Source organism: Falco cherrug, chromosome 6, assembly GCF_023634085.1.
Source record: "Falco cherrug isolate bFalChe1 chromosome 6, bFalChe1.pri, whole genome shotgun sequence".
NCBI lineage: Eukaryota > Metazoa > Chordata > Aves > Falconiformes > Falconidae > Falco > Falco cherrug.
In genome coordinates this window covers 24,350,394-24,374,682 of record NC_073702.1, presented here as the reverse complement: position 1 = coordinate 24,374,682, position 24,289 = coordinate 24,350,394, and the positions used below count along the sequence as shown (strand labels likewise).

The window sequence follows — 24,289 nt, the reverse complement described above, 5'->3', positions numbered from 1 at the left end:
TAGCGAGCATCCTGGCGAGGTTTGCCTCCAGACTGGGCCATGTCCAGCAAATGTCAGCCATATGTGAGGTATTTTGAAACAGGTCACATAATTTCAGATTATTTTTGAGAAATTTTTGTTCATGTTAAAATCTATTTCAAATTAGGTGCAAAAGATACAGGAATTCATATCACTTCTCATAAGGTTCAGCAGACTTTCCTTGCCAAAACCTCTCCAGTATTTTCCAAAGTAGTTGTGACTGGGGCACAATGGATAGAAAAGGAAAATGAAGAAAAAGGCTGGAAGGGAGAGTAAAAATGTGTGAGCTGTCATAAGTAAGGCCAAGAGTGCAACTTGCCTTTGGCACTGGCAAAGGAATAGTATCTCACTGAGTTAGTGAAGAGGCAACTAAATGAAGCTCCTGTACTTGGGAGAGATTGCAGAAATAATAGAGAACAACCAAACATCTTTAATTCATTAAAGTGCTATGCACAGTTGGTTTGAAGTTCTCACTGCAAATATTAAAGGATTTACAGCTGATGTAGAAGTCCTAAATTTTTATGTAAAGGATGATGGTATGTGAGTTCAATTTTTAATTAAAAATGAACACATCATTATGGTTCTGTTAATAGTCTGAACTATGCTCTTTATAAACATGAGTTATGACACTGTGCAACACATACTTTTTAATAATACCTATTATCTATTTCTTCTTTATAATTTCATAGTTTAAACTCTGAGAGGAGTTATCTAATCATCTAATTTCACAAACAAGTTTCATCCAAGTTGGCCATGTTGAACCAAATAACTGTAGTTAATGTATGTCAGCCTCAGAAGAAATCCACTTTCAACCCATGCCTTGGATCATGGCAGAGAGGTAGGGATGCAAGATGTTCAGAGAAGAAGATATGAAAGGAAGTGGAAAACCACCTATATACATGCTGAAAACTAAAGGCGGTTGTCAGCTACAATTGGGATCAACTGGTGGTATCACCATGAATTCAAAGATGATTCTCTGGTACTGTAATAAATCAAAGAGAATTTGATTCAGATTGATCTGCAAAACTCCCGCTTCACTCTGACTAGAGGCCATCACCCAGCTTTCACAACTTAAAATGGCACATCAGGGGAAACAGTCTCTGGAAGACACATCACGTGTGCGTGCAATTTCATTCTGCAAACCATGTATGTACAAAACAGTAATATGAAGATTGCAACAGTTTCATAATTGAGCATTTTTTCCTGTTTTGTCTTCACTATTTGTTTAAAATTTTAGCTATTTTCTTTTGAATACCTTAAAAGGAGGAATTCCAATTTTCTTTATCCTGTTTTCTCATGTCAAAACAGTAATAAGCAAAAAAAAAAAAAAAAGCAAAAAAAAAGTAATAAGCAAAACAAGCAGAGAGTTTCATTTCAGTTGATGTCTTTTTGCACAAAATACTAAGTAAATCAGGGCATGTATTTTTATCACTGATTACTGTAGTGTTAATACTTTATTGTTAAGCATGTGACACTCCCATAAAATACAAGGGGAGAGGTAACCACTGTCATGGCTTATATAACCTACTGTTCATCAGTGAAACATGTCTACAATATAACCAAAAAAATCTGGGTTTTCCAGGATATCAACAGGCAATTGCTATGTTGGATAACTTTGTCAAGTTTCTATTCTTGAATGCTTGTCACTAGAGATACTTATGGTGCCAAAAAAGCATCCAGGAGGAGAACTATGCTCTAGAGGTATATTTTTTTCATTCTCCTTATTCTAGAAAGAAGGGAAGGCTTTTTGTTCAATTCCCTACAATTATACACCCACAGGCAAAAATTATGCAAGAAAGTATTAATTCCAAAAAGAGAGAATTTTAGCAATGTATAGCAACTGAAACAAAATTTTATAGTGGAAATCGCAAGGTAACTTCAACTAGAGCCGTCATTAATGTGCTGGTTAGCATACCACATTAATAGAGATACTCCAATTATCTCTCTTGAATTAATGTCTCTAAACCAGCTAGATATAACTCAAACGCATTTCTAATGAGCCATAAGCAAATCTCATTAGTCTGTGATACTGGCAGAGATAATGAGTATCCCAGATTCATGCAGTGTATTGCCTTGCACAAAGTGTTTTCTTTCAGGCCCCAGCATTAGAGATGTAAATCAGAAGTGTATGAACACACAGAGGCCTAATTTTGGATTTGCACTTTTCTTCTAACAAATATTAACAACCTTTCTGACTTGTCAATGTCATCATTTTAATGCAAACAGCACATTTACAGCAGAGGAGCCGATACAGTTAATGTAAACAAAATATATAAATAAAAAAAAAAAAAAAAGAAGCCAGACTTTGCAAAAGGACTTACTGAATACAGTTAAATAAAGTATGTTACTTTTCTGAAGTTATCTGGCTTTAAATGCAAATAACAACAGGCCAGAGAACACAGGTGGTCTCTTAAAGGAAATATTATGCATATTCTGCTGACTAAAATTGTGGCAGAGGAAAGAAAAAATGTTCTATCTGAATAGTGAAATTTTCCTCCCTCCTCCCCCAATTTAACTTCAAAAAAAGTCGTCTCTTGGCACTAAAAAAATCTGCTTGTAAGAATCTGAAAGCATAGGAAAGTCCCCTAGCCTTCAGTTTCTTCTGGTCCTTGATATTGCTTACCCAGTATTATGGATTATAATGGACAGACTGAATAGCCGTGTCTCAGGTTGTCTGACTAAAGGTGAATCTCCACATATGCAAGTGCCTTTGTGAAGCTTCAAAGAGCAGTGTCAGCTAGAGCAACGTGAGTAACCAAAGCATTGAAAAGGGGCTCACAGGATCCTCCATTCCCCAAGGCCACCAGAGAGAGTGGCCAGACCCCAAGCCCAGGCGTGAAACCTGCCAAGAGCTAACGAAAGGAACTGTCTCCCTGACATCACACAAGCTAAAGGGGTGATTGCCTGCAGGGGTAGGAGCCATGGGGTGCAGGGAGGGGGTGATCTGAGGGGACTGTATAGGAACTTCATTCATGAGAATGTGTGAAACACTACAGGGTACTCAGGGAAAGGACTGAAGGTGGGAAAAAGGAGAGCTCAAGGTGGACTGGGGACAAACGAGCATGGGAAAACAGAGGGAAAAGGGGATAAAAGGGGTTGTTTGAGTGTGAAGAGTTCTCACTCAGCCCTGTGCTTGATCTCTGAAGTTTAAGCTATATTCTTCTGAAATCCTATTTCCAGTTACCCCTTTATGGATGTACTCTCTATTCTGAGTGTGTGTGTGTCATCACTAGTGAGTTTCCAGCCAGATCAGAGAAGATGAGCAGCATAAGAAATGTGAGGACCTGTAAAGAGAGTGAGTGGGATCCTGAGCCTCGGGCTTGTGGAGTCAGACCCGCTCTGGTGCCAGCCCCTGCGCAAGGCTGTCCAGAAGAGCTCCACATTGCCTGTGCATGTACTTCACTAATGGGCTTCCAGCTGAGCAGCCACCGAGAACACGGGCCAGGCTATGTGTGCCATTTGTGTTCATGTGAGTGCCAGCAAAGCTGCTGCTTTTGGTGTGTGGTGGTTGGTTTGGCCTGGGGTGTGTGTGTGTGTGTGTGTGTCTGCGTGTGTGTGTGTCTGGGTGTCCCCACACTGAATACCAGAACTGTGAGGAAAAAAGTACTTAAGGCCTGCATAGCTATTATAGGAGGAAAAGGGAAAAAAAAAAAAGAAAAAAAAAAAAAGAAAGAGAAAGGAAAATGCAGACTAGAAACAGGTTTTCATGTTCTCAGTCTAATACAAATACTCTTACAGACTCCTTCCCCCACTCCCTGACCCACCCCACCCCACCCTTCCCATATTTATTTTTCTTGCCAACACCTGTCAAGAATAGCCTTGAATTTTATGCATTAAATCTTCATTGAGAACTTCATAGGCATTTTTACACCGGGAAGTTAATTTATATTATACCTACAAGAAAGTATTTTGAACACTATGTAAATATAGAGACTAATTGTTTCCTTTACCAAAAAAAAAATCTACAAAGAAATGCATCTGAAAAGGCCCCTGCAATAGACTAAAAAAACACTGGAGAAGCCCATGGAAAGATGTACCAGAGTAGAAACTGCCATGAAAATCAAGAGCACTGAAGGGTCTGGACAAGATACGGACCAGGACATTGCATTCAGAAAAGTGGAAAATGGAACAAACTTCAAACATGTCAAATTTGAAGTGCAGAAACAGGTGGCAAAGAAAAGATAACATGATCTTAAAAGCCACTCAGAGAAGCATAATTGAAGTTTTGTGATCACTTCTGTTCTAAGATATTCACTGCAACGTGTAGATAAGCAAATAAGAAGCCAACCTGATGCAGAGCACCAACAATCTTTCGTGCTTCTTGGTAGACTGTCTCAGCGCTCCAGTGGCTGTTGATGCTTTTGAGGGCTCTGGCCAGACGATTGTGCTCTCTCAGCCACAGCGTGTGCATAGCTGCCAGAGACGTGACCTCGCTGGATCGGCTGTCCCCAGCCATAAAGCATTCAATCCTTTCACCTTCGCTTGTGTTCAAGTCTTGTGCACAAGGTGATGGGATCTGGTCTGTAAAAGGCAGGTATTCCCGATGGTTATCGTAATATTTAATATTTACTCTAAGAAGGCCTTCTTTGCTTGTTAAATTCCTCAGTTTGTTTTCAACCGCAGGGGTACTGCCATAGACAGTAGAAGCATCAAGGAAAGAAGTCAAGCCATTGATTTGTTGTCTTGAATTTAGTGCTGTTAGATTTCCAAAAAGAATATCATGATCACCAGTGATGCACGCAGGAGATGAGCGGTAGAAGGGCAGGCAGTCCAACCCTGTAGATAATCTATCATTGGTGGTCACCTGCATTAAAAAAAATATGGGTATTTTCTGAAGTGAAGATAACAGTTGTGGATGTTGAATTAAGGCTTGTGTAAATATTTCCATCCTCTGTCTCCATTTTCAGTTGTTCATATCTCAACTACTGGAGCGACCTAACCTAAACCTGTAGAGATTGTTTTCCTTCAGATTTAAGCAAAGAGGTGATTCAACAATAGTTAAGCAAAACCAGAAATAAACCCCAAAACCTTTACTCTGTCATAAAAGCACGCTACAGATGTTAACTCTTTTTTCACAGACCTACACCTAAATTAGCCTGGCTTCACAATCAAAATTTATCATGAAATGTATCACAGTGAAGGCATGAACATCTGGTCAAATTATGTTCTACTGGAAACCAAATTAAATGGCAGGTTACACGTATACATAAAAAGGCAATGAAGAGTTTCAATGTCTGCAGCAGTATGCTGTAAAAACTTTGTTTCAATACTTAATTCTAATCCAGTTTCCTAATTAAAAAAAGTCATATTGTAATTATTCACTCTGCTTTCTGCCAGCCCCCCACAATACTTCCCCCAGATCACTGTACAGCAAGTGTCTTACAAGTATGAAGTTCTGACTATCTTTATAAAAAGCAAAGGCTTCTCACAACCTTTGCCAAATGAAAGACTTCCCAGTCCTTGATCAGTTTCATTTGCACACAGCTGAGAGACCAAGGTCAAATACTAACCCAGCATGTGTGTGCTAGTCAGCAAGGATATAGGCTGAACCAGCCTGGCGTTTGGTCAGCTATTCCAAACATAGGTAATGGGCATGAGAGAGACATGTGGGAATCATCAAATGAGATCCTGGGATACAGGTAAGAGTATTAGGAGAGAATAAAGCCCAAACCAGACAGGTAGAACGTTTCTCACAGGAGAGCACTGAGAATAATTCCGGAATAACTTTGGATGTGGGGAGGGCAGCAGACTTGTTGAAGGAGGAAAAAAAGGAAGAGGAAGAAAGGTTTTATTTGCCTTTTAGGATATCCAAGGGAAAAGCTCAGACCATCAAGTCTATTTCAAAGAATGGAGTTCATCACTAAAACAAAAACTGTCTTCTTTAAAAATTATTAAAATCTCTCTGTGTTGTCTAATGCACATTTGGCTTTATGAACATTCTTTTTCTGAAAAGCACATTATTTCTGAATTTGAACAGTACTGCATTGTGCACCAACAATGAGACATAACAGTCTGTCGGTTCAAAGAGTTTAAAAAAGATTGACCTCAACTAGAAGTGTTATAACAATCATGGAGTATGAGTTTGAGGGAATATAAATCTAGGGTGTTCTTATCAATTGACCAACATGAAGTAGCTACAGATAACACTTACTAAAGCTGCTGAAATATCCCAGAAAAAAATAATCTTCAAACATCTCTCTAAGAGAAAATAAATGTTTTGTGTAGACACCTGAGCTAACCCTTCTTATTTGTGTTCTATCTGTTTGCCTTACATGTTTCAGAAGTCTGGCAGAAGACAGGGAACACTGCATATATTATACAAAATGATGAAATTTCTTCGTTCATCTATTAATATAGGATCAGTCTGTGAAGACAGAATAGTCATTAAGTCGGGGTTGAAAGAAACAAGGCAACTTCGGAATGGAATTCAAGAGCATCCTAAAAAAAATCGTTACCTCATTTATTATACCAAGTAAAATATTCTTACTTCTGATACCTAATGACAATAGGGATGGATACCAATGAAGCGTTTAGGTTAAGAAAGGGTATAATTTGTTTTTCAAGTTTAGTTTGGTAAAGAAATTCTACCAATATTTCTTCACTGCCTAAGTTTTAGCAAGTCAGAGTAGGTTATTTTTGAAGGAAATATGTAATTTCATTTTCTTTTTCTTTCTTTCACTGATTTCTGAAATCAGTAATTTCTCTGTCTGGTGTTTTCTCTTTAGTATTTGTCTCTATTATTAAGTGTTTTGCTATTTGTGTGGCTTCTTTTTCCCTTTAGCTGATAATGTAAGCAGGAAGCTCATCTCATGCTACAAATACCTGCACTTGACAGCCACAGCACTGTATGTGTTTGAGTGCCTCCTGCTTCTAGTTATCAGCAAAACCTGGAATAATTCAGGTATCACTGGGAAAAAAAAAAATATATGAGACACCATTAGGTTGTTAAACAGCAAGGCTTACAACAAAACATATCAACAGTGAATGAAGTTCATACAGAATAATCTTTAGTTAACTGTCTCTGCAATTTCAATTCAAACCATTCTGTGCCCCTGTGGAGAAAAACAGCCATAATGAGCATTAAGGGACTGGTGGAACTGCATAATGCAGTCCTTTCCCTTTTCATGGGATAAGTAGTGTGCAGCCAGCAGCTGAATATGCAAATGAGAGGTTCCTTACACTATTCAAATGACATAAAAAATAATCTGAGAAGAAAAAAAAAAAAGACTCTTTTCTGCTGAAAGGCGTACAGAATCATATTTTTTTTTTCCAAAACTAATGAATAATATTTATATGATTTTTTTCTCTGCCTTACATAATTCTAGAGGGAAAAAACTCAGAACAAAACCCTGTCTGGCCACAGTAGTTTTCCCAGTATATCTGCACATTGATTTGAACTGTTATTATATATGCACAGTCAAACCTGTTTATGGTGAAATTCTTTTATGTGTAGGAAAATGAAAGGCACTGATTGTTTCAGTGTACCACAATGTCTAAACTGCTACTTCAGCTAAAGAGAAATCTTTCTTATTGTGAACCCCTTCTGTGGGAAATGACCTTGTAAAAGGATTTTTGCTGTAGACTTAAAAGAAAACCTAACTTATGGTCTACGAAAGTTTGCCAATATGGAGAACATGAATGCTTATTTGTGGACATGAATCTCAGAGGAGAGTCAATGACTCCATCTGACAGTGAGATGCTGCCTCTGAAGCACAGAAGAAAAAGGCAGGGGCTCACTTTTCTGGTTGTTGGGAGCACACTGACTGATCCATTTGTAGCTGAGACAGTAGCCCGTCATGTTACATGTCACCTTTTGCAAATCACCTCACTTTTCTCCAGCTCTGTTTCTTTGCCAACTTTTTTGTACCTGAACTAACCATCTGAAAGCTTTTCAGGATTGTATCTTACTATGTGTATGCACCGTGCCTAATTATTGTCAGCAATGTAGTTAATACTGAATAAAGTCAGTAGTTCTATGAAAGTCTTTCTAATGCCTCATTATGTCTCATCTCTAACCTGAAATAATCATCTGAGGAATGACAAGTTATCTCTGCAACCCTGTTTCATGTGTCAGGTCGCTGTAAAAGAAGTATAAACTAAAGCTGGTGATTTTTAGTTGGGTCTTTTTTTCCACATTATTTGATTCTGAAAAGATACAGAAAAAGAATGTTCAGGCTCTACAGGCTTAATGTGAGAATCACTGGGTGAAATTCTATAGCCTTGATGATGAAAATGTCCAGAAAAGAAAATTGTAACAGTTTCTGCTAACCTATGAATCATTGACATACACTTGTGATTAATATTAATGCGCTACTGCAGTTTTCAATCCTTCATTGAATTGCACTGACTCAGAACATTTTCCAGACAGCTTCTTTAATCTGCACAGCCAGAAGCTTCCTCTCCCTGGTGAAACCCCCAGAGAGGCCATGTGTCTGTAAGTGCAGCTGTCCTTTACCGTGGGTGGATTCTCCCTTGGGTGCCACTGTTCTAGGAACACAGCAAGAGTGGAAACTGCAGCCTCTCTGTTTACCTTGTTGGATAATATGCTATTGATTTCACTGTCTTTGGAAACCAGCCACAGTTTCTTCATATACAAAATGAACATATAAAACTAACTGTGGCAGTTTTCCAAATATTTAATAGGTGAATAGCTTTAATTAAGATTTCAGGAAGAAGATCAGTTGTAGGGGGTAATAGCTTTTTGTCCCAGTGTTCAAGAAATAGTTCCTCTGGTCACACTAATAACTACAACTCCCCTCTTTTTTTTTTTTTTTTTTAAATATAGTGTCTATTCTTTGCCTTTGACAAAACCAGTCACAAAATACTAGATATATAATACAAACAAACAACCATCTTCATATCTGTCCCTCTAAGCTGTGAACAACAGAATAATAACAAAATGGAGCTGAAAAATTCATGGGACTGTGATCACATCATGAATCCACAAGCTGGGAAACTTACCTAATACTTACAGAGTTGTGTCTGAATATCTTTTTAAGTCCCCCAGCCTCGGCCATTCTGAGTATCAGGCACTAACTCCCAAAGGTGGCCATGGGTATGACTTGATCCCATTCCCCTGCTAGGCTACATTCAGTGCTAGATTTAGTACACGTACACATAAATTGCCTTCAAGAGCATTCCTTTGTGATGAATCTTTTCACAGCTCCAGGGTGGGATTTTTTAGAGCACTGAAAGATGCACTTGTGGGTCTATGCCATGGTAATCTGTGCAGCTTCATTCTCTCTGCACTGTAATGCTGCCACCACATGAATAATAGTCTTGGAGTCCTTTTTTGAAGATCCCTTAAATTACCTCTATTTTAAGCAGATGGGATTTCCGGGCTTGAACTAGGAAGGGTTCAGTTAGACCTCTATGGTCTCTGTGATCCACATTTGATTCAAATTATGGGCAACAGTATGAGTCTCTTCTCAATTTAAAAATCTATTTAGTAATAAAAAATGTGGGGGTTTTGCACTTAAGATCAATACTAATTGTGCTGTCATAAACACAAAACATGAACTTTTGAAAACGTTTTGGTTTATATCTACAGCAAACTACTTTTTTAAAATGGGAGTCAATACATAGCTACATTGTCTCATATGGCGGAGACACACTCCACGTCCTTCATCACATCATATGAAGCACTGCTGGTTAGGGACTGGACTTCCGCCCTGATGTCTCCTTTGGGAGGTAAGGCTTTGAGAATGGGAACATTTCTATGGCTATTCCTTAACAGCATAAACAGAATAAACAATTTCTTACCCCAGATGGAAATTTGAGGCACAGTAAACTAGGCATTTTTGTCAGAACTATGGAAGGCTCATTGTAACTGGGGTTGTTGTGGCTAAACCAAGTTAGTCAGTCGCCCAGTGTCCCGAGAGTATGATTCTTTATGAAATATGTGCTATTTCTGAGTACTCTCAAGCTATGCTTGCAAACTTTCAAAACCCCATATCTCCAAATATGAGAGAGACTAGATTTACTTGCCTGTGGTAAAATTGCAGGCAGTCATGAATTTTGTTTAGTCTTCCCTGTGTTGCAGATTCTCTCATCAAATGGAAGATGAGCCATCTTTCAGCACAGGACCTGATACAGTCCCATTTACAGTCAGCCAAATATTTTCCTTTCTGTTTAATGGAACTGTGATGAGGCAAAATGCAAAAGGACACTATGTCCTAGATATCAAATATGGTTTGTAAAGGGGAAAAGAGTATTTCTATGCAGATGGAACTTACTCCCTACATTGGCTTCAGTGCATAGTGAAGGTGGTCAGTAATCAAGCTCCAACCTTAAGGAAAGTAATTTAGGTTGCTCTGCATAGAGATGGGGGCAACAGTCCAAGGTCAGTAATGGCCATGGGGCTCCCCTGAAGCATGAGATGGACAGGCTGTGCTTTGAGAAACAAAAAATTGGTTTGACTTCGCTACTTAAGTTTTTGAGCAAAATAATGACTATACTTCTAAATTAACCAGACAAGAATATAGCATCCTATATTTCTACCAATTTATGCTTCTTTCTGCCCTCTAACAAGCTTTGAATCCGTGTTTTGCACCTACTCAAAGCAAAGAGGTGATGCAAGTTTCAGCAAATCCCTGAAGATCATTTTATACATACATTGAAAAGATAGCTCTCTTCAAAAGTTTGCATTAGCTGCTGGAAATATCTTTGCTTTCACTGAGTAGAGTTAAGATCCTTTCACTTTATCTGACTGGCAGTTTAAAAACAGAATTATTTATGACTACTTCCCTATTTTCCCCAATGGAACTCAAAACCTTGAAGCATAAGAACAATAACAAGGGACACACACACACACACACGTAAGGTTTCTCTGCAACTAAAATCTGAAAGGAAGAAAAATTTGGTATTTATACTAAGTACCTTAGCTGTAGTTTTGTTATCTTTACAAAATAATTTCAATATCTACAGGTTTCATGTAATAGTTGCATTAGTTTTCAATTTTTCTATCACTGTCTGCTCTGATATTTCTGGATTATCTGTCAATTTGCTTTATAATTATTTCAGTATAGGTGTATCACTGATGTGTTTTACTTTACTCACCTGTTTAGAACCTGGAATTTCTCTTGAAGAAGTTAATTTAGAATCTTACCTTTATTGGAAAACATGGATTTTGTTTTTCACATGTCATCTGGCACTCCATTCCATTTAGGAAGGTTGTTTTGCTTGTGCTCTGTGGTGTAAATGCAATGTCATGGTCTATGTACTGTCCCCACACCGTAATAATATCAGAATACAGGTTGTCTTCAGTAACAGCCTCATTAGATGCATGAATAATTTTTCTTGTCACTTCACGAACCTGGGAAAAGAGCTAATTTACCTTCAGTGCCAAGTAGTATTTACTTATCACAAAATGATAGAACACTAAAAAGTAAGTGGAACAGCGATAAAGCTCCCCCCTCCCCAACACCAGTTGTACAGTACTTGTAATGGTTTGTCTAAAAAAAACCCCAAAAACCCCCAATCTCTGACAGACTCTTATTTCTCTTCAGGAGCTGAGATACTGGTGCCACAAGCAGATTCAAAGATGTTTCAGCTGAGTTTTTCTATACATTTGCCAAATGAACAGTGTACCTTTGATCTGTTCCTTTCCAGAGCATTTTGAAAACCACACATTTCTTTTAGACTGTCTAAAAGTTTTATTTATATTTATGGTGTTTTATGCTCTTTTAACAGATGGATTCTGTTTGCTGGGCAACCTCAAATCACTGTGGATACACCGAGGCTCTGGGCTGCTCCATACATAAACAGAACAGCTTACGCGGCCCAGGAGAAAAGATGAGTTGCAAACACATGGTAGCTGAAAACTGTGTCTCACTTTCTCAGGCAGGTAGAAGCCCAGACATATTTCTGAGGCACTTTGGTGAAAGCTGCATAGATATACAGATGCTCTGATGGGGAACGCATGGAGATATCTATGCTACATGTCTGGCCTATACTATATAACCAAGCAAAATCATCAAACTCAGTAGTCAGTGATTATTAGGTTATTGCTATTTTTCAGATTCCTTGATCATGCTGCAAAATATTCCCTCACATACAGCAGCTGCCTTAGAAGTCAAGCAACTGAAAGGGCAGCACATTAAATAAAGTCACAGTCTGTAATAAATATAAGGGCTATATAATGAAGGGAAATGCAGTTAAACAGAACTGGTAAGGACCAGAGGCAACACAGGACTTTTTAGGAGCAACGGGCTTTATATTGAAATAGTCAAGACCAGAGATACATAGAGATCATCATGAATCCAAGCCTTGCTATAATATTTTAATAGCTTTGGTGACCACAAAGCACAAAATTTTTCTTGCAGTTGGCAAGATTTTCTTATCACTGTTAACTTGCACACCTACACTGTGTTTTAATATTAGTTTATAGTAACCCTCACACTTATCTCTCACCTTCACAGTATTTGCATGCTGCTTTTTAAAGGAAATAGTTGGAAAACGAAAAGTATAAAAAAAAAGATAATTATGTAAATGAGGAAAAAACATCTATGGAACTAGTTTTATCCTATCTTACTTCAAAATAAAGCAGAGGACCTTTCTGATGGTTAGATATGACCAGCTTTGGTGCAGTTACGTAGTTTTGTTTTATGTTTTGTTCGTGTTTTACTTCACAAGCATGTACTCTAATAAATCCAGAAAAAGGCAGTTTGTACCATCTACTGGAAATTTACCTGTGTAAATGTCAGGTTTTCATCTTTAAGCACTAAATTTTGCAGCTTACTAAGATGAGTTGCAGGTGACATTAACACAAAATTCTCTTCCTCATCCTTAATCAAACATACAGTGGTTAAAATAACAAGACTTTGAGTCCATTAAAAGTCAGGTTTCAAAGCAATGGTGACAAACCAGAAATAGTAAATCCAGCCCAAATCATTGCACACTGCACTGGGGAATTTTTCACCCAGTCCTCTATGCAAATATTTTTTCTTCAAACTTCCCTCTATAGCAGCTCTGCTATTTTTTAACTATATGAGCTGCTAAAATCCATAAATATGGCAATGCTTTCTTAGCTGAGTAACCTGGGCTAGCTAAAAAATGAAGTTATGATCTGACAGTAATACTTGTTCTGTTAAGGTATGCTAACCTAGGAGAAATGGTATACGTGCGTACACACATGCGCATGCTAGCATGACCATGTGCTTTATATTTATTTAGTTAACACCCAACCCTGTTTTACCCCTTCTCCTTCCCTGAACAAAGGCACCATTATTGAAACAAAGAATCATAAAACCACTGGAAAGTCTAGGCTGGAAGGAAACTCTGGAGACCACACGATGCAGCTTTCTATTGAGAGCAGGGGTCAGGTTATTCAGAGCCCATCAAGTCAGCTCTTGGGTATTTCCCATGAAGGATATTCCAGCAGTTGTCTAGGCAGCCTATTCCAACATGTAATTGCTCTCACAACAAATTGTTTTTCCTTGTATCAAACCAAAATTTCCCCTGGAGCAACTTATGACCGTTGCCTCTTGCCATGTCAGCGTGCATCATTGTGAAGACCTCTCTCTTCTCTCTAACAGCCTTTTCAGCATGAGGGGGCTTGATTAGATTCACCCTGCACCACGCTTCCTTAGGCGGAGCAGTCACCACCAGCAGTCTGCTGAGTGCCCTGCATCTGGAACAAGCCAGGCCAGGCACACAGCTGGCTTATGCCCTGCCTGCACTCCACCACGGTCCCTTTTGGCAAAGCTGCCCCCCAGGGTGGTCAGTGTCCCCCTGCACTGCTCCATAGGCTTACCCCAGCCCAGGTGCAGGGCACCTCTCACTATCTGGCTGGCTTAACTTGTGCTTTAAGAAAGCTAGTAGCTTCTTAACTGAGCTCAAGAGATTGCTATTTACTGATGCAAATGGAAGTCTGTGGTGGCAGGTACGGTTATAGCCAAATGTAAATGTTTCAAGAGATTTCGCAGCACACTTCTAACCAAGGGTAGCTGGACTCCATTGTATCTGATGCTGGGATCCCATCCTCGAGGCTGGCTGAATCCATCTTCATAGGCTGCTGGAAGCCACCTAGCCAAGGCGGTGTTGGATGCTCCCCATCTAGGATGTTCCCTGGGAAAAGAAAAAAAAAAGAAAACCCAAAAGAACAATAACAGCAAACCCCCAAAATTCTTGCACCTTAGAATATCTTATAAATATATTTTTTATATATTTTACAATATACTTACAATACCTTTATCTTCTGAAAAATAATCTAAACATAAAATAATACAAAATAATCATCAGTCACAGAGAAATATGCCACTGCAATAAAACATTCATGTAACAGTCCTTGAAAAGGCATCCAATACTGGTCTTCATGTATGCCAACATCAGTTTGACTTGAAAGGAAAATAAAGAAGGACTAAATTACTAATGAAATGTTACTATCTTAATTACGTGTATAATGTAAGTTGGTTACCTTTTGACATCTTCGAAATACTTGCCCCGACAGTGTTTTCCTTATAGTGACCACATTCCCCATAAGGTCAGGCATACACTTAACTGCCTTTGCTGGCATCTTTTAAAAGATGTTTGCTTAGAGCAATAGCTAGAAAATCAAGATTTAAGAAAACAGAAAGAAGTCCTAGAATAAAGGTGAAGAAAGCTTAAAAGGGAAATGGATACTACTCCTACAGAAGTAATCATTTAGCAAGATCCAAAGAGAAAGGACTGAGGGAAGGGGAATGATGGCGGTGTTGCTGAATTCAGCAGCAATGCTCCCTCTGGTTACATCTATACTAATTACTTGGGTGCAGCTTTGGGAGGGCCTGTGCACAAGCCCAAGCACCGGTATGCACTGAACTATGCTTTTAAGTTGCAAACACTAACTGCAGTGTGTTTTTGGCTCACACTGACTCACATTTCTCTGAACACCTGGCCGGGCACACCTTGGGATTAGTGCGTGCCAGTTTGTCATCCTGAAGCCAGCCTGCCTGAAAGATGGAAAGGCAGTGAAAAGGTTTAGATAAAAGTCTAAGAGGTGGCAAGAATCAAGTCATACTTCTTTTGAGGGCCAGTAAATGATTCCTGGTGATTTTTATTAGTATAGTTGGTGAGTCTTGGGCTTGACCCAATTAATTTTCCTTTTGCCATGAACATTTCTAGTGCATTTTTCGTAAGAGGACATTTTAGTTCTTCTTGTTTGGTTGGTTGGTTGTTTTTTTAACACGGCCTGTTCAACATATTTCATAATTGTTAAATATATACATTTTCGCAATGTACCCATTAACCATAATTGTAAAGTAAGCCAAAAAGAACAAGAAATATTCCCAGACAGTTAATAGAACTACATGGCGTTAAAACATACATTTATATGTCTATTGGGACGCTAAAGAGGGAACAATTATTTTATTAATACTTCATTGATCTCCAGCACACTGAAGTGGCTCAATTTGCCAAGCTATACGGTACAGTAATATACTTAATTATTCACAATAATTCACACTTGAAGGTTGAAGTATGCTTTAATAAAGCATTCAAATTAGTTACAGTTGATTTGCCTTTATTGAAATTGCATAAAATACTGCACATAGTGTAGTGCTATTTCACTCAATTAAAAATAATGAAATGTTAATTTAACTGCTTAACTAGTGATTTTTCTCCTGATTGCTTTTATATTTTAGCAGATTACTGGAATGCTACTTTAGTAAAACCCTTCTCGCATGTCTTTTTATTATTACATTAAGCATGTTAATGTCTTGGAATCTTGCTTGAGTTGAAAAGATTTTTATCCAGGGCAGCTGAAATAATGAGATTTTGGTACCATACAGTTTTATCGAGCAGTCAAATCTGATTACTATACATTCTGTTTAAGGGAAGTGCGACTTGTCATTTACTTGTGGAATACTGGAATTGCACGGTTTGGATTTTGTTTTGGCTCCCTTAGAAGGAATGTGGAGTTTTAAGATGCAGTTCACTGTGCAGATTTATGGCTTTTGATTGTTACTTGAATGTCCTGCCTAAGTTTTGAGTAGAAAGAATGAATGCCATATGGCAATTTGATAATTGGATTTTGTCATGTTTTACATGGCTCTGAGTTACCATGGACATAACTTCAGGCAAACATGGAAAACTTCTGTGAAAAATGAGCCTGCCACTGAACTGAACACTTAGCTTGTATTGAAGCGAAGCAGCTATCTTAAAAGAAACACCTCAATTCCTCCTAATAAGTCGTATAGTCTTATATGGATTCAGTCAGGACTGCTCATTCTTTCCACTAGGTGAGCCATATTCATATCTCTAACTCTGACAGTATTAGAGCTTCAGACTAAGCATTAGGTCCTTACCTGATGGAACAGTTAATGACACAGCAATGAAACAGAAATGCTGCAGATAAAATTCCTCCTAGCTTCCAAATATTAGGCATACAACATGTAATCTAGTCATCTAAGCATCTGTCCATCAAGCAAGAGACAGACAGTCCTGAGTGCCATCCTGTTATCTCATCCTATCTCTCACTATTGGGAACAGCCAAATTTGCAGGCTTGCAGTAGAGATCTAACTACTTTGGAGAGCTAAGATTAGGTGGGATTAATTGCACTGTGAGATGCCATTCCTTTAGTACCTGTAATTCCTTCACCTTTGAATCCCTTTCACGCACTAGGCACTAAGAACTACACAGATCAATGCTAGTTAGTTGGAAAAAAAAAAAAAAAAAAAAAAAAAAAAAAAGGAGGGCGGACTAGCTATTTGGATATACTTTGTCTCCCTTATTCTTAATTTTTGACTCATGTTGTACATTTATTTTGCTTATTACCCACACCTATGCCTTCAGGCAGAAAGAAAAGTAAACTCTGTTGATATCTGTTACTAGTAAATATGGATAATGACACTGCTGGGAATGTTTGATGTTATGTTGATATTGTCAATAGAAGGCCATGTTTGTACTATTCTGCTCTGCCTTTATTCTAGGGAGTTCACACTCAAACAAGTAACCTCAGTGCTGTGGAATAAATACTTTGTAATCTATCTGATATTTCCCAAGTATGTGAACTGATGAAGTAAAACATATGTAAAGAAATTCCATGTACACTTTTAAATAGATTTAAATAGATTTTTGTTGTAGGTAGGTAAACAATTAACTCCACTGTGAAATTTGTTTAATTTTCACCTGTGAAATGCAGCATCTACTGATCTACAGCACAGCTGCACATTCCAACTGGGTGACTAAAATTGCAAATACAACACAGATCCTGATATATTTTCTGCCTGGAAGTGGCAGCTGTAAAGCAAGGAAAAGTATAGACTGGTACTTTGTTTAACATTTGAAGTCTTTGAAGCTGGCTTATATTACAGAATATGCTGTTTACATTATAGTATAATGGGCTTTTAAAGCCGATATATTTCAGTAAAACTTGAGGTATTTCAAGGGTCTTACAGAGTTTTATACTAATTTAAGATCTGATTCGCTAGTTTCAAAGTCTTTGTGTTTTTGGTTTTTTGGTGTGTGGTTGGTGGGGTTTTTTTGGTTTTTGTTGCCTTGCACCTTTTAGAGATGCTTAGAGCAAAAAGTCTAAAATACCACCAAATACAAGTGATGAGTTTAAACAATGATTTGGTGCAAGCATACAACTATACAAAGTAGAACATAGTAATTACAGATTAATCAGACTCAATAGATTGTACTTACTCTATCCAGGTTTAGAAACCAGACTGAAATGCCTATACACATCCTAGTATTACCAAAGTCACTGAAGAGAAAAAGATGTTTTACCTTACCCACAGCAGAGTATGTTTCCCTCCGTCTCTGGAGAGAAAGACTACAGCAGCCATGCCTGCAAATTAAGAGCTTTAGCCATGTGCCTATGTTCAGCTGCGTGTACCTTGGCCAATGCATTCAAGCCCTGATGGAGTTGTCAGTGCAAATATTATACTAGCTGTTAGTTCAGATTCCAAGCAACTCTGCAAGTGCCTGCAGGAAATTATGGATACCCACACAGTTAGATTTATAACATCAATGCATATCAGGTTGTGTCCTTTCAACAAAGAGACTATCAGGCACATTCTTTGCAAATTACTTGTGATGTAGCAAAACAGATTCATCTCATAAAACCAGACTGATTGAATAATAAAACTGCAGATTTTTACTGCTGTTCATTCACCATGTTGCAGAATGCCTTAACCTATGCAACGCTAATGGCCTTTCATTTACAGCTCTGTAGCCCCTCACTTGTAATATTACAGTCTGCCTTTCAGTTTGTGACCTTATGCCTATGTATCCAAAGGCTGCCGAGTATAAATATCATTTACCCTTGTACTCAAAGCAACTCTCATTCTCAGTTTTACACCCTCATTGCATTGAAGGAGTCTGAAAATACAGTCACATCTGTTATGTTGGGTTTTGCAGGAAACAATTGCTGCATGTATTAGGTAACAAGCAGGTAACAGTAGTAAATAACAGTCATTCAGATAGCCAATAAGCATATATTTATATAAATAAATATATCACCCATAATTTTTAGATGCATGTTTGTTAAATGTTAAGGTTGTGGGAAAACACAAAAAATGAGAATTTACTTGATTTTGCTACTGCTTCTCGTGAAGTAACTATATTTTCCTGCTCAATATCATTTTATCCAATTCTGTCAAAAATTAATGTTGAGTTAGAATTTAGTCTTTTTAATTTATATAGAAAATAGCATCTACTGAATCAGTCCTCTCTAAGTTTAAAGTTCTTTATATAATCTGAGAAGCCTTCGTAGGGAGGGCATGTCTGCAAAAATTAGTGTACCAAAGCTTAGATGAAGAGATTCTTCCCGTGGGAGCTTTCAGAGGCACCTCATTTAGACACACGTTGATGACAAATTTAGCTGATTGAGGATACCCTCTGCCCCCAGTTTTTCTAAGAAAAAGTATACAGAGCTTCTTGAGTTTAAGAATAAGAAAGAAGGATTTTTAAGAGAACAATTCTAATCATACATACCTGTTATTGCAGGCACCAGTGATGAGTCGATATTTATTAGCTAAGCAATTGTTTGGGCATTTTGGTGGCAACGTGTAAGGTAGACATCCAGAAATATTAGCAATCATAGTGAGCCTATCAGCTGATAAGAGATCTGAAAGGAAGAACCCAAACAAGTAATTTGCTTTACTGCTATACAGGAGAAAAGACATTATTGTCAGCTACGACTACAGCATCTCCTCTCTTCCTGGGAAAGAGTGCTTAGTGAGAAGTGCTGCAGGAGGCAGTCTTAGGGACTTAGAGGAGATAGAGGGTTAAAGGGAACAGCTCATTTTATTATCTGATATGTAGAGAATGAGAAGGAAGTAGTCCAGCCATAGCTGAGAACTGAGGTCGACCTGCTCCTTTTTCTCCTTCTTTAACTTGCTCTCTGCTGCCTTCTTTGCCTGCATTGTAGTCACATTTCTTGGCCAGTCCCTGTGCTTACAACAAAGCTGTAAAAAATACCATTCAAGAATGGAATTACATAGCAAGGAGGAAAAATGTGGGACTGGAAAGATGCAGAAATTTAAAGACACTGCATCAGACTATATGATTAAGTACAGAATGGAGGAGGCTCAGAATTATGAGCTGGAATTTGGAAGCTAGGTAAAATCAGGGAGCTGTATACAAGTAGAACATGATATTAATATCTTTGTAATGTGATCCCAGATGGGTTTCCCAGTGAGCATTCTGCTGATGAGGGACAAACTCACATTCTTGTCTAAGCTCCAGAAAGCTGGCACCCTCTCTTACCCACACATGTATGTAAGCACATGTATGGCCGGTTGAAGGTAGAAGTAGCAATATCCTTCCCGAACTCAGAGAAGTCTTGCCATTCAAACTGAGTGTAACCATCACATACTGAAACAAAATGGTAAAGGCAGCATCTAACTCTTGCCTTTGTCTCCCCACTGGGTAGTGCAGGCCATGCAGCCCCACCATCTATCACTTCTGCCCATCCAACTCCGAACTAAGCTGCATTATTCCATTAAGCAAGTCAAAAAAAGTAAGCCAGAAAAACAAACCAAAAAAGGCACAAGAGCCAAATCAGCTCAAAAACCCCAAAATGTTCTGCTGAGCTGCTAGAACCTGTGCAAGGTAGGCGTGAGACCAGAGAAAAAACGGGCTGTTAGAGTGGCTATGTAACCTCGTCATTATATACTAGCTACTCATACCAAACCTGTGGATATGGCTGTATTTTCATGTTACTTCAGGTTCAAAGATATCCTCAGAGATCAGTTCCCTAGTTTCTGTGCTGCCTAGCTATTCATTGAGTCGTAGAATCATAGAATTATTTAGGTTGGAAAAGTCCTTTGAGATCACCAAGTCCAACCATTAACGTAGCACTGCCAAGTCCATCCATAAACCATGTCCCTAAGCAGAATATCTACACATTTTTTAAATACCTCCATGGATAGTGATTCCACCACCCCTTGGGCAGCCTCTTCCAATGCTTGACCACCCTTTCTGTGAAGATGTTTTTCGTAATATCCAATCTAAACATACCCTGGTGCGACTTGAGGCTGTTTACTCTTGTCCTGTCCCTTGTTACCTTGGATAAGAGACCGATCCCCACCTGCCTACAGTGTCCTGTCAGGTAGTTGTAGAGAGCAATAATCGCCCCCCCCCCCCCCCCCCCTTGAATCTCCTCCTCTCCAGGCTAAACAACCCCATTCCCTCAGCCTCAGCTGCTCCTCATCAGACTTGTGCTCCAGACCCTTCCCCAGCCCCGTCGCCCTTCTCTGGACACGCTCCAGCACCTCCAAGTCCCTCTTGCAGTGAGGGGCCCAAAGCTGAACACAGGATTTGAGGTGCGGCCTCACTGGTGCTGAGCACAGGGGGACAGTCACTTCCCTAGTCCTGCTGGCCACACTGTTTCTGATATGAGAAGGTTGGCCTTCTTGGCCACCTGGACACACTGCTGGCTCATGTTCAGCCAATTGTCAACCAGCACCGTCAGGCCCTTTCCCACCAGGCACTTTCCAGCCGCTCTTCCCCAAGCCTGTAGCATTGCCTGGGGTTGCTGTGACTCAGGTGCAGGACCTGGCACTTCTCCTGGTTGAACCTCATACAACTGGCCTCGGCCCATTGGTCCAGCCTGTCCAGATCCCTTAGTAGAACCTTCCTGCCATCAAGCAGATTAATGCTCCACCCCAGCTCAGTATCATCTGCAGACTTACTGAGGGTGCTTTCTATCCCCTCATCCAGAGTGTTGATAAAAATTTTAAGGAGCACTGGCCCCAATACTGAGCCCTGGGGAACACCACGTGTGACCAGCCACCAGCTGGATGTAACTCCATTCACCACCACTCTTTGGACTCAGCCATCCAGCCAGCTTTTAACCTGGCATAGAGCACACCCGTCCGAGCCATGAGCAGCCAGTTTCTGCAGAAGAATGCTGGGGGAGATGGTATCAAAGGCTTTTCTAAGGTCCAGGTAGACAACAGCCACAGCCTTTCTCTCATCCACTAGGTGGGTCATCTTGCCGTAGAAGGAGATCAGTTTTGTCAAGCAGGACCTGCTTTTCATAAACCCATGCTGGCTGGGCCTGATCCCCTGGTTGTCCTGCATGTGCCATGTGATGGCAGTCAGGATGATCTGCTCCATAACCTTTCCTGGCACCGAGATCAGGCTGACAGGCCTGTAGTTCCCCAGATCCACCTTCCTGCCCTTCTTGTAGATGGGGTCACATTGGCTAACCTCCAGTCTTCTGGGATGTCCCTGGTTAGCCACGAATGTTGACAAATGATGGAGAGCAGCTTGGTGAGCTCCTCCACCAGCTCCCTCAGTACCCTTCGGTGGATCCCATCTGGCCCCATAGACTTGTGTGTGTCCAAGTGGAGCAGCAAGTCACTAACCGTTTCCTCCTGGACTGTGGGGACTGCATTCTGCTCCTCCTCATCCCCGTCTTCCAGCTCAGGGGGCTGAGTACCCAGAGGGAAGCCGGTCTTGCTATCAAAGACTGAAGCAAAGAAAGCATTGAGTACCTCAGCCTTTTCCTCATCCCTTGTGGCAATGTTCCCAGCCACATCCAATAAAGGATGTAGATTACCCTTGGCCCTCCTTTAGTTTCTAATGCATTTAAAAAAATTTTTTTTTTATATATTTTTACAGCAGTGGCCAGCCTGACTTCTAGCTGGGCTTTGATCTCTCTAATCTTTGCCCTGCATAACCTTATGACATCCTTATAGCCATCCAGAGCTGCCTGCCCCTTCTTCCAAAGCTGGTAAACTGTCCTTTTTCCCCTGAGCTCCAGCCAAAGCTCTCTGTTCAGCCAGCTTGGTCTGCTTCCCCATCAGCTCATCTTTTGGCACGTGGGGACAGCCTGCTCCTGTGCCTTTAAGATTTTCTTCCTGAAGAATGCCAGGCCTGCGTGGACCCCTTGGCTCTTCAGGACTATATCCCAAGAGACTCTGTCACCCAGGGTCTTACTGGCACACCTTTCCCTTAAAGTCAAATTAGTTCTTTAATTCACATAAAACTCTTTGTCATGCCACATAGGCTGTATAACATCTATTCACCTTCTGTTAATGTTGTTTCAGTTTTGAAAATTAACAAGAGTTTTGTGCACTTTTTATATGCTTTAGAAATTTGATTTCTTTGGAAACTACTCCACCTGAAAAATAATTGTATCTCTGTGTGTGAGTGTTTATGTATATATAAATATATGCATGCACACACACACATATAGATACAGATATACTTTTATTTCTAGAAATGTCCCATTAGTTTAGTAAGTGAGATGTTTTCGCAAGGACAAACAACCTGAAAACATAACTGTGGATCTTTATGTTTTTCTACAACACTCTAATGTTTCCATATCTTGAAAAATAATGTCACATTATAATACTAAGACAGAGAATACAAATTATAATTTTCCAGTTCATGCTGCTCTAATTGACAGAATTAAATTACAGGGAAAAATGTCAATGTTTCTGAATTCTGACAGAATTAAATTACAGGGAAAAAAGTCAATGTTTCTGAATTTTTGAGCCTTCCAGACACCAGACAGATATTTTGAAATTCATATCCAATTAATGGCAACAAGAATTTTGCTTTACTTAGACAATTATATACCATTGAACTTTCTGGACTATCTCTCTTTCTTTCTCCATTTAACATAAAAGAACATCTAAAAGAGAAACAAAGTGGAAATAAATGTGTAACAGCAATGCATTATAAAATTAGTTTTGGAAATAAAAAAGTATTTTCTTAAAAGAGGGATATTACTAAGGTCATCAATGTCCAGAGGAAGTGTATTTGAAAACGCCAGTGCAATAGAGCGACAGAAACTGTATCATTTTATCTATAGATTCTAGTTCCCAGAAGCACTAAACCCAAAGTGCTGGGGAAGATAAGTATTTCACTGTAAACAAGCTTGCAACACTGTCGATACGCAAGCTGATTTATTGGCAATACAAATATACAGTCATGAGTTCACAGGATGCCAATAGCATAGTGCTACTGTCCTCAACTGTAGGAACACAGCCCACACTCCAGCAAAGAAAAACGTAAAACAGTGAGTATGTGAGGTGCTTTTAAAAACAAAAGAGAGGGCATCCTGGCCACAGGGTGCAGACAAGATATGTACTCCTGCCAAAGGTAAAATAAAAGTGAAGCTAACCCAACTTTAATATAAAAGACAATATTCAAGATATCCAACAGGGTTCTTTGCCAATGTCAATATAGTATATTTACCAGTTGGATGCAATGAACGTTTGTGCTTCTGGCAAAGTTTTTGTTTTAGCACTTGAATTGACATTTCCATTCGTTCAGCTGCTTCGGAAATATCTTGGCTTTCTTGTTCAGGAAATTTTGAGAAAGCTAGCAGCAAGGTGGGAGTTGTTATTCCTTTTCCTTCGATATTTCTATAATTGAGATAAAACACAGAAGGGTTTTTTTTTTAACATATAACCTTTCAGAACTTACTCATAGCTCTATTTGTGATGTTGGATATGTTCCTAGTTTAAGGTATATTTTGTCTGAAGGGCCTGCTGAGAAAGCAGAGAGGAAGACTACTTTTTGGCCTTGTTCTGCAAGGAAAATTTGGGAAAGAAAGGGAAGGTGCTTTTTCATGGGACATACACAACAGAGTTAAGCTTATAAGAAGCCTTTAGGATCAGATAGAAACTATTCAGATAGACAGAGCTGGCAGCAGAAAGTGTCTGGGAAGACCTTATGCAGGATAGTCACAATATGGGACTGTCACTATAGACACATCTAAGTGAGTAGGCTTTGCTTTCATGTAACATTTAATATCAAAGGCCATCTCAATCATTGCAGGCGGATTCACAAATGCCTTAGTACCTAGGAGTCATGTAACTGGCCCGC

General features: G+C 39.3%; 1 protein-coding gene across 1 annotated transcript in view; it reads right to left on the bottom strand.

Moving 5' to 3' along the window:
• TPO (thyroid peroxidase) overlaps window positions 1-24,289 on the bottom strand; it is a 46,375-nt gene that overhangs the window by 15,013 nt on the left and 7,073 nt on the right. The window contains exons 3-7 of the mRNA XM_055714304.1: window positions 23,657-23,826; window positions 18,938-19,070; window positions 13,956-14,085; window positions 11,126-11,332; window positions 4,307-4,822 (exon numbers count right to left, since the gene is read on the bottom strand). Of these exons, the coding sequence (XP_055570279.1) occupies window positions 4,307-4,822; window positions 11,126-11,332; window positions 13,956-14,085; window positions 18,938-19,070; window positions 23,657-23,826 (1,156 nt within the window). The remainder of the gene's footprint in view (window positions 1-4,306; window positions 4,823-11,125; window positions 11,333-13,955; window positions 14,086-18,937; window positions 19,071-23,656; window positions 23,827-24,289) is intronic.